Source organism: Elephas maximus, chromosome 3, assembly GCF_024166365.1.
Source record: "Elephas maximus indicus isolate mEleMax1 chromosome 3, mEleMax1 primary haplotype, whole genome shotgun sequence".
Taxonomy (NCBI): domain Eukaryota; kingdom Metazoa; phylum Chordata; class Mammalia; order Proboscidea; family Elephantidae; genus Elephas; species Elephas maximus.
In genome coordinates, this window is record NC_064821.1 from 200002282 (window position 1) to 200012515 (window position 10234).

Genomic DNA, 10234 nt, shown 5'->3' on the forward strand with positions numbered 1-10234 from the left:
GCTCTTCTGTCACCTGTGGGCATAAGGAGGGCAAAGGCAAAGGCAGGCAAAGGGTGCCTGGGATGCAGAAAGCAAGAGCAGAGGCAAGACAAAGTCCTTTATTAGAAAATATATCAAAATCACAGCCCCCTGAGCCAGGTTCAGGAGAGGGAGTTACTCCAGCACTGGCAGAAACTGCCCAGGGAGGGGCTTCCTTCACCAAATTTACTTCCCAGGAACCATAAATAGAATAAATATTCACAGGAGGCCCCAGGAGAAGCCAGGTCACTCTTCTCTCCGTGGAAGAGGAAGGGGCTTGGGATCCAGCCCTGCTCCTACCCCAGGGGCAGGGGACTCCCAGGAGGCGTCACATAAAATCATGACATCAAGGATTCACAGTCATAAGCCCTGGTAGGTGACCCTAGAAAGAGGGACCTCCAGGTCTAGAGGAGCCCAGCTCCAGTCCAGCAGTGAGGGGAGGCCCCTGCCCCCCAGCATAGCACTAGAGTTCAGGTCCCCCACATCCCTCTAAAGAACAGTGAGGGGCTGAGGGTGGGGAGAATACAACCCCTCTGATTCAGTCTCATGATGAAGGTGGGTAGGAAGGAGGAGGTTTCAGCGTGAACCAGGGGGGGCCGTGTGGTTGGCAGTAGGTGGAGGGCCAGGCCTGGCCGGGGGCCGGCGCTGCAGCATCTCTTGACGGAAGGCCTGGGAGGAACCAGGTGGGTAACGGGGACCAGAGGGGGCCCGGAGACCCCGAGGGTCAGTCCCAATGTCTGCTGTGATGTTGGTATAGAGAGGGCCCAGCTCTCGAGCCAGCAATCGGTATGTCAGTGAGTTCATCCCATCTTGGGTCCAGGAATTCTGGGTACGGACCAGGAGGTCAAATCTGAGGGTTACAGGTTGGAAACTTAAGACCCAGAAAGGGACAGCTAGCAATCTAGAGACCTTTAGGAGTTTCCTGCCTAGGGGTGCAGAATCCTGAGGATCCAGTAACAATTCCCAGACAGTCCTCCCTTCCTACCTGTGAGGATTTTCCTCGTTGCCCTTATCTGCTCGGTGCTTCACCATCTTATAGTGTCCCACAGATGTGGGAGGTCGAGAGATCTTCATCCCGGCCAGGCGCACCCTACAGGAGAGCAAGGAGACCTTGGAGGACCCAGAGTGGAGGCAAGCTGCTGACAGGTGAAGGAGAACCATGGCCAGCAAGGAAGGGAATGCATGTTTCTGTGCACGAAGAACAACTACAACTAGTTAGGCAGGCAAAAAAGTGCTAGGTCCTGGTGTGGGGAGAGAGCCAAACAGAGAGAAGGAAATGGCTGAAGAGAATGTCAAAGCTGGGTGTACCCAAATCCTCAGGGCCCAGTGCCAGGCCCCCTGGGGCCTTTAAACACTAGACAGAGGTACGTATGCACCTCCCACCTTTGTTTCCCAAGTGGCTCCCAGGAGCTGCCCTTGTCATCTGGGAAGGACAGAGAGAGGCCGTTTTGTCAAAAGGATAGGACAAAATGAAGTTGCAGACCCAAGCTCAGCAACTTTCAGAATAGCTCAGCTGCCCCAACTAACCCCCTCCCTCACCCTCATGTTAAAATAAGGGTAGAATCAGGTCGTCAGGACCTGGAGAGAAACAAACCCCAGCTCTGCCACAAAGAAGCAGGAAGTGAAGATGGCCTGGGAAGGTACTGAAGAAGACATATATTTAGAATTTGCCGGGTGTTTTACAGAAGACAAGAATTCACAGAGATGTCATCCCAGAGGATATAAGGGGAGGGGAAGCAATGGGCCTGGCATACTAAGCGCAAATATCCACACCACAGGTATGACATCAGGCCAGCTGAGGCTGAAGGCCAGAGTAGTTTATATACTGAAAAACGAGTTGGCATCATGCCAATGGCACTTTTTTTTTTTTTTTTCAAGTGATTCTGGGAGTAGAGCCCCTCTTCCCCCATCTCCACAGGAAGTAGTTTGGATGCGACCCTAGCAGAAGGTGGGACTAAACTGTCTCTAGGTGCCTTCCTGGCTCTGGAACCCCATGATACTGTGTCCTGTTGATCTTATCTCCTCCCCCAGGAACATAATTAAATAGTATGCAAAGCCTGACTTGGATGGACTAAAAAGGCTTATGGGGAATGACTGAGCTCCATGCCGGACCAGCAGAGCTAAAGGTGGTGATGAAGGATTATGGCCCCCCACGGAGGATGTTAGAGGACAGGGATCTGGACTGGGGCGGGGGAAGCAGGTGGTAGCAGGAAGTCTGACCTGGTAGCGATGTCGTCATCCTCACCACCCCAGCCCCAATATTCGTTGGGAAAGCCATTCATCTTCAGGTACTGGTCAGGAGTGAGTGCTGAGACCCCCCCAAAATACTGGGGGTATGGGAGGCTGAGGAGAGAAAGATCCTTAGATTCCACACAAGCCTTCTGGGGAGACGGCCCTACCCACCATCTCCTCATCTCTCCTCCCACTGGACGGAGGCTTTCCCTGCTTCCCAGCACCCTCCCATGCCCTCTACCTGTATCCAAACTTGTTCATGGCAACGGCGACATGCCGGGGCCCCCGGGGGTCACACACATACAGATTGTGGTCATTCTCAGGCAGGAGGTCCACGTCATGCAGAAACAGGCAGTCCCACTCCTCATCACGCAGGGCCTCCCGCACCCCAACATTCAACAGCTTTGCCCTGTTAAATGTTCCGTTTCCAGCCTGAAAGATAAGGGAGGGAACGAGCCTACGTCTGTAGGTAGGCAGCACGAGGAAGAGAGGGGTGAAGTGTAGAAGAGAAAGGAGACAAAGTAGGCTACAGAAGAACAGAAGGAAGAGAAGGCAAACTATCTTTTTCATTTAATCATTCAACAAATTTTTCTTGCGTTGTCAGCGTGTGCCTGATACTTAGCATGCTGTCATTCAGCATTTAATCCTGACAACGACCATGTGAAACAGGTGGCATATTAGTACTCTACCGCTATGCATCTCTTTGTAGGGGGTTACGGAACTTGCTCAAGGTCCCACATGTAACAAATGGCAGAACTAGAATCAGAACCCAGATTTGCCCAACTCCCAAGTTGTGCTTTCTACTACACAAGCCACTGAACAAAGGAAAAGTCATGGAAAAGCACGGGAGGGCAAGAGAATCCTGAAGAGAATAAGAAGGATGGGGCCAACAAGCCTGGCAGAGCAATGCCAAGTGCTTTCTACATTTAACAGTCTGGTCTTCTCAGAAATGATCCCAGGGGCCAGTTAGATGACAGTGGAGTGGTATCTGCCTGTGGCTTTCTTATAGGAAAGAGTCAAGGCGAGGCGAGGGTTGGGGTACCTGGTGGATGACATAGATGCCATAAGCGAGCTGCTGGCGCTGCAGGAAGGGATGCAGGTGGTAGAGCAGCAGACGCAGGTGGTGCTCCCGGGCGCGGTGAGGCACAATGACGGCTGTTCGGGAGCGGGGCTCACACCCTGCCGGGCGGTACCGGCCTCCCAGTTCCACCCGGGGATTCCTCTCCACAATCTCTGCCAGTGATGGTATTGGGCTAAAGGACACCGACACAGGACCCACTGTCGGGAGGGGATGGCAAGGTGAGGGATCGGAGGGGTAAGGAGAAAAGAAAGAACACCAGGGCCTGCGAGTACCTCTGGCCCCGGCAGCCTGGCTCTCAGGCTCATCTCCCTCCAGGGCTCACTGAGAAATCTGACAAGCGTTGGGTTCACCGTCACTCAGACAGCTCTGCAAAGCCTGGAAGGTGTAGGCTCCTGACCCTCCAGTCTCCTTTCTTATTTTAGGGTGCTCTAACTTTCTCCTTCCTCACAGGGTTGGAAGCTACAGTTAGGGGATGGAAAGAACAGAAGGACTTCCAACCAACTAAACCACGGTTCATCCACTAGGGAAACAATTGCTGGCCTGGGGCAGGAAGAGTCCATGAGTGGGTGGGCAGTGGAAAGTTTATGGTCCAAATCAAGAGCCCAATTTAACTCCAAATTCAGAGGCCACTCTAGCCCAATCCCAGCCCACCTTCCGTTTACATTAACCTCCTGTTCTAAGTCCTACTCTTACCACCCCATGCCTACCCAAGCCTCCTGCCCCCACACCTTGCCCTTCCCTTCACCATCCCCTTCCTTCTGTACTCACCTAAGAGAGGAGACCGTTCTGGACAGTAGGGCAGACCTTGAGGAGCTGGAGGGGCTCCTGGGGCAACAGCAGCCCCAGGCAGGTGACTGAGGTTACTGTAGACATCATGGGGGTGAGAATAGTCAAAGGTGGGCCCCTGATCTCGGCCAAACAGGGCACTGAGGCTTCGGAAACCTCCCAGTGACAGGTACATCATGACGGCCAGCTGGGAGCCCACAAGTAGGGCCAGTGTGCAGGGCCGTTCCAGTAGCCTCCGCAACATCCTGGGAAGGGTCTGGGGAGGGAGAGAGGAGAGTTCTGGGGGCAGGCAGGGAAAGCAAGCCAGCAGAGAGATCAGCAGGTAGGGATGAAGGTGGTGGGTGTGGGGGCAAAGAGGAGAAAAAGGCAGACAACAAAGTTATAGAAGGGAGCACACAGATGTGCTGTCATGTGAGGAAAGGAAACAATGTAACCATCGATAGCCCTACCACCTGTTACTTCCAGCCCAAGTATGACTGTCCTCCAACTTCCCCCAAACCACTCCGGCTATCTACTCTCAGTTCCCACCCCCAATAATGCTTACGTCATTCAGGTCTCCTGTCCATTTCAGAAGAGTATCTAGAGAGCCCCCTTTCCAAACTTAAAAAATAGTCTCACCTAGGTTCAAGCTGTCTTCTTAGGGGGCAGGGGGACTTCACGGGGTCCGTGGGGAGCAGAGATGTGAGGCATTATCTAAAATTGGAAATGTCCCAGAGGACGGAGAAAGGCTCCATCCGGCACTCCGACAGCGATCCTCGGATGCAGCTGGACCAGAAGTGGTCATGGAGAACCAGCCACCCACAGAGCGGCAGAGTTCGGGAACTGGGTGAAGCCGGTTTCTCAGCTGGAGAAGCGAGGGAAAGTGGTAGGAAGATAAAGGGATGCTCGGTCCTGGATCTTCCCCCCCACCCCCACCCTCCACCCCTGGGCTACACTGGAGCGATAGTGCCAAGTTCGGACTTAACCACCACCCCGCCCCTACCCCAACAGGACGGACCTGTTTAGGGGGTGGGACAGGGCAGCTAATGGAGACATTGTTTTTCCCCAGACCAAGAACCCGCTCAGGGGGCGAGGCAGTCATGACAGGACAGTGCAGTGACCTCAGGAGAGCCCAGGGCAGGGTAGGAAACAGGCTCCTTTCCGTTCTTCAAGTGTCTCAGAGCTAGCTCCGCAGGTACAGGGAGCGTGACCACCTGGGAGCAGCAAGCAAACAGCCCTAGAGCACGCGGGGAGTAGGGTGGGGGTGGCGTTCTCCACCTCTTCTACCTTTTTCTAGTCCGAGCAGGGGAGGGCAGGAGGCAGGGGGAGGTTTGCAGCTGAGAAGGGTAGGGTGGGCTGGGGTTAGAGACTGGCGGGGGGGTACCTGGGCGGACTCACCTGGAGGGGCGTGGCCAGCGCTCCGCAGGGAGTTACAACCCAGCCACCGGAGACCCCATCCGCACCCCAATCACCTCTGGCGTTTGCCCTACCCTGCAATGTGAGCTCGCCCAGCCCCCGTCCATACTTCCACCTGGGATCCCTCCTCCCTGCTCAAGCTTTTCTCCTTCCTTTGCCTAAAACGTCTCACCCTCTGCATTGCCCGAATCTTCCTCCGGGGCCTCTGTCACCATCGTCACTAGTCCACATACCTGGGCTCTGCCTCCCGTCGTCACCGCCACCCCGACAGCCGGGCAAGCCTCGCTGCCGCCATCTTGGAAGCGGGCGCTGCGGGGGCGGAGCCTCGCGTCACGGGGCGGAGCTTCGTGTGGAGCCGCCCAGGCCCGCGAAGCGCTGGGTACGATCCCTGCGCAGCGGCGGGACCCGGCAACTGAGCCGCCACGCCCTGCTCGGACGCCGCGTAGGCGGGAGGCGGGATGGGGCCTGACCCCTCCCGGAGCCGGGGCGGGGGTTCATCCCAACCCCGCTGACTTCTAGCCCGATTCCTAGTTCTCACCCCTGAGGCCTCGCCGACACTGACCCAGAGAGCAGTGGAACCGTTTTTGCGCTTCTCGTGATCTCACTATCCACTGAGCCTCTCCTAGCTGCGACCCTCTCCAGGCGTGCCAAGGGCTCCACCTGCAGCCCAGTGCCACTTAGTATCCAAATTGTTTCTCGCGAAGGCTACAACGTTGCAGGCTGCTCTGCAGCATTTTTGTATCCCCTTGGTATCCGGTGGAGGAGTCCTGTTGGCGCAGTGGTTAAGTGCTCGGCTGCTAACCAAAGGGTTGGTTTGAGCCCATCAACTGCTCTAAGAGAGAAACATGTGGCATTCTGCTTCTGTAAAGACTACAGCGTTGAAAACCCTATGGGGCAGTTCTGCTCTGCCCTGTAGTGTCACCCTACAGCAATGGGTTTGGGTTTGGTTTGGTTTGGTTTGGTATGTGGTAGGAGTCGCTGGGTGGAGCTAAGGGTTGAGTACGCAACTGCTAAGGGGAAGGTTGGCTGTTGGAAACCACCCAGAGGTGCCTCGGAAGAAAGGCCCGGTGACCATCTAAGATGTATCATTTGGTCCCAACCCACCTGGAGCAAAGGAGAATGAAGAACACCGAAGACACAAGGAAAATACTAGCGCAAGAGACAAAAAGGGCCACATAAACCAGAGACTCCATCAGCCGAGGCTGGAAGAACTAGATGGTGCCGGCTACAACCAGGCCAATGACTGCCCTGACAGGAAACAGAACAGGGAGTCCCTGATGGAGCAGGAGAAAAGTGGGGCGTAAAATTCAAATTCTAGTAAAAAACCAGACTTAATGGTCTGACTGAGACTGGAGGAACCCCAGAAGACATGCCCCCGGACTCACTGTTAACCCAGGACTAAAACCATTCCCAAAGCCAAATCTTCAGACAAAGATTAGATGGGACTATAAGACATAAAATGATACTCATGAAGAGTGTGCTTCTTAGTTCACGGAGATACACGAGACTAAATGGGCAGTTCTTGTCTGGAGGCAGGATGAGAAGGCAGAAAGGGATAGGAACTGGTTGAATGGACACGGAAAATCCAGGGGTGGAAAGGGGGAGTGTGCTGTCACATTATAGGCATAGCAACTAGGGTCACATAACAATGTGTGTATAAATTTTTTTGTGAGAAACTGGAGCTATAAACTTTCACCTAAAGCACAATTTTTAAAAAATGCCTGGTGATCTGCTTAAGGTCGCAACTTTGAAAACCGTATCGAGTGCAGTTCTGCTGTGCACACATGGAATAACCATGAGCCATAATCCATTGGTGGACAAAGGGTTTGGTTTCTTTATATTCCATAGGCCAGGAGAATGAACAAATCAGTCTTGGAGGAAGTACAGCAAGAATACTCTTTAGAAATACTCCTTAGTAGTAAGGATGGTGAGACTTTGTCTCCCTTACTTTGGACATGTCATCAGGAGGGACCAGAGGCTGGAGAAGGACATCATCCTTGGTAAATCAGAGGGTATGTGAAAAAGAGGGAGACTGTCAATGACATGGATTGATACAGTGGTTACAACAGTAGGCTCAAACATTTTCCATGTAGATGTCAAGTTCTCTCCAAAACTCTCTTTCCCAGCCCCCCTCAGCCCACATAGCTTTTCCAGGTCTCTCCCCTGCTCAGTTCTTTACAGTATTACCCTCCAGTTTCAGATTTGTTCTCTTTACTTCACCTTGATTTTGCATAACCATATGTACAAAAATAACAGGAGAGCCCTGGAGCTGACCTAAAACAAAAACAAATGGAAACCCTGGTTGCATAGTGGTTAAGTGCTATGGCTGCTAACCAAGAGGTCGGGGGTTCAAATCCGCCAGGCGCTCCTTGGAAACTCTATGGGGTAGTTCTACTCTGTCCTGTAGGGTCACTATACGAGCTGACCTAGCGAACAGAAACCCTTTTTCCTGTTCCTGCCACTCTACTCTCTCCATAGGGTCCCTGCAGTTTCACAGATTCCTTCCAGAAGGGGAGGCAGACACCTTCTCCAGGGCCTCTTCCATGATTATATTCATGGCATCTATCATACAGGTCTGGAATTTTTGTCCTGCGTGACCTTCTCAGCACCAGATTGTAAACTCTTTGGGGACAGGGACCATGTCTTTCCTTTTATCACCCCTGAGTGTAACCTAGACCTTTTGGCACAAACTCTACAAAATACTTCACCTGAGATCTGTAGACAGTTCCTGGTATATTTTTCTTCTAATGCTAATAAGGGAACCCTGGTGGTGTAATGGTTAAGTGCTATGGCTGCTAACCAAAGGGTCAGCAGTTTGAATCTGCCAGACGCTCCTTGGAAACTGTATGGGGCACTTCTACTCTGTCCTATAGGGTCGCTATGAGTCGGAATTGACTCAACGGCACTGGGGTAAATGCTAATAATATGGGGGTGAGAAGTGAGGGCAGGCAAAGGAAGAGATGCAAGGAGAAGAGAATCAACAAGTGTTGACCACTTTCTATAATGCAGACACAGTGCCAAACGTGAATCCTGACAACCACTCCATAAGGCAGAAGATAGCAAACCCCGTTTACAGTTAAGGAAACTGAGGCTTACAAAGATCAAGTAATTTAAGGTCACATCTTCACATGTAATAGGTAGCAAAGCCTGGGTTCCATCTGACCCCAAAACTCCATTCCTTTCTTCTCTACCAGATGCTGTTGAGAGCATGATTTGATTCCAGTGTATAACCCAATGGCTTATTTATTGAACATATAAAATGAGACCAACAGTCAGTTCTCGACAGGAGATTAGGACAATTAACATATTTTACTCTTTTTGGCAGATCCGTTTTCAGGTCAAAATTCTCAAAAAGTATTTTCAGCTCCCCAACGGTCATTTGCATCTACATTATCAAGAGAGCGTGCTAAAATATTTCTATGAAGTTGGACGTGTGTGTCAATGTGTCACTGTGTTCTTCTATGTTACAGGGCTTGAGGGGCCTGCTACTGATTGCCTAAAGGCTGTAAAGGATGCTTTCAATCTAGTTCCTCCCCTCCGTTTTCTTCCTAAGGCTACTTAAATCCTCTGGGCCTGTCGCCATATAAGGTCCTGTCTGGGGAAGTTGTTCAGTATTGTTCCTCTTCCACCTTCCCTAACTCCCCCTCTTTCAGAACATTTTTAGAAATGGTGGTTTCCCCCAGCTGTCAGCTGGCTAGTCTTGCTGCCAATGATTTTGGCTTCCCCCCTCAGCAACAAGTCAACAGGGAAGGGATTCAATTGGTTCTGAAGCATCCTCTTAGCCAATAAAACGCAAATACATTGAATTCCACTTTCTTCCTCCTCCTCCCCTGTAAGCCCAGACCAGTGAGACGCTAGTTTTGTCACTTAATGGTCAATATGATATTTTAGGGGAAAAATACTGTAATACTGTATAGAGATTAAAGAAGTAGGGGTAAAAATGGAGATGTATAAATGAATAGTAGCCCATTCCACAGGACCCCCTAGAAATTGTGGCTCTCCCATCCCTACCACAAAAATAGGGGTTGGAATAATGCCCAGATTTCCTGTGCTCTAACCACAGAAGCGGAGAATCTCAGAGGCAGAAGCTTAAAGAAATTGGCCCAACTCGGTTATTGCTTCAACCTTCCCCCCCACCGCAAACACACTCACACACAACACTTGCCCTCCCATAAAATGGTTGTCCAAAATCTGCCGAACCTCTCCAGGGCAGGGCGCTCCCTCCTTCAGCAGTCACTGACACTTCTCTTTCCAGCTCCTCATGGTTCCTCCTCTCACTCTCAGACCAGATACTTGGGCTGTCTCAGTCAGTGCCTCCTCCTTCCTTCCTGTTATTCCTGTTTCTGCTCCCATCTCAGGTCTAGGAAGGCATATTGAGGAGACAGAGCTCCTCTTGGCCTTGCAGGGGGATATGCACCCCTACATCCCCAGCAAGAAGTTGTTGGGCTCCTGGCTTCAAGACATCGGGTAGAGTCTGTAGCCTGGGTCTGGGAGGGGTGGTTTGGGGAGACCACTCCAGAAAGAGGTCATGTCTTGCCTGGGATTGAGGGCCAGGATGTCCATCACTTCTCCTTGAGGATCTAGCAATCTCTACCCCCTTTCTCCTATATGCCCCCCACATGCCCAATCACAGAGGTGACTTATAAGCTCAGTCTCTTTTTGGAAAAAACTCCTTTATGCCAGTTAGAACCTTACTCAGTAAGCAAAGGGCTTCCTCTTAAA

The 10234-nt window shown here is 51.9% G+C and overlaps 1 protein-coding gene across 5 annotated transcripts; it reads right to left on the bottom strand.

The window, feature by feature from the left end:
• Positions 1 to 83: 83 nt before the first annotated feature.
• Positions 84 to 5859, bottom strand: B4GALT3 (beta-1,4-galactosyltransferase 3). 5 transcript variants are annotated; one of them, XM_049881038.1, is made up of 8 exons: positions 5746 to 5859; positions 4736 to 4961; positions 4100 to 4373; positions 3293 to 3528; positions 2492 to 2682; positions 2239 to 2361; positions 1004 to 1108; positions 84 to 868 (listed from the first exon to the last, which is right to left on the bottom strand). In XM_049881038.1, exons 3-8 carry the CDS (start codon positions 4359 to 4361, stop codon positions 595 to 597), a joined length of 1191 nt encoding a protein of 396 aa, XP_049736995.1. In that variant the 5' UTR covers positions 4362 to 4373; positions 4736 to 4961; positions 5746 to 5859; the 3' UTR covers positions 84 to 594. The 5 variants fall into 5 exon arrangements, with proteins under 5 accessions (XP_049736995.1, XP_049736992.1, XP_049736993.1 ...); XM_049881035.1 differs by having other exon boundaries at positions 4100 to 4396; positions 5746 to 5858; XM_049881036.1 differs by having other exon boundaries at positions 4100 to 4396; positions 5685 to 5858.
• Positions 5860 to 10234: the final 4375 nt, after the last annotated feature.

Excerpts from the sequence above, each read along its gene's own strand:
- B4GALT3 (XM_049881039.1), bottom strand. The coding sequence starts at position 4,361 with ATGTTGCGGAGGCTACTGGAACGGCCCTGCACACTGGCCCTACTTGTG. Across the intron at positions 2,683-3,292 it reads GCATCTATGTCATCCACCAG|GCTGGAAACGGAACATTTAA; the intron begins GTACCCCAACCC and ends CTTATCTTTCAG. Across the intron at positions 1,109-2,238 it reads GATGACGACATCGCTACCAG|GGTGCGCCTGGCCGGGATGA; the intron begins GTCAGACTTCCT and ends GCTCTCCTGTAG.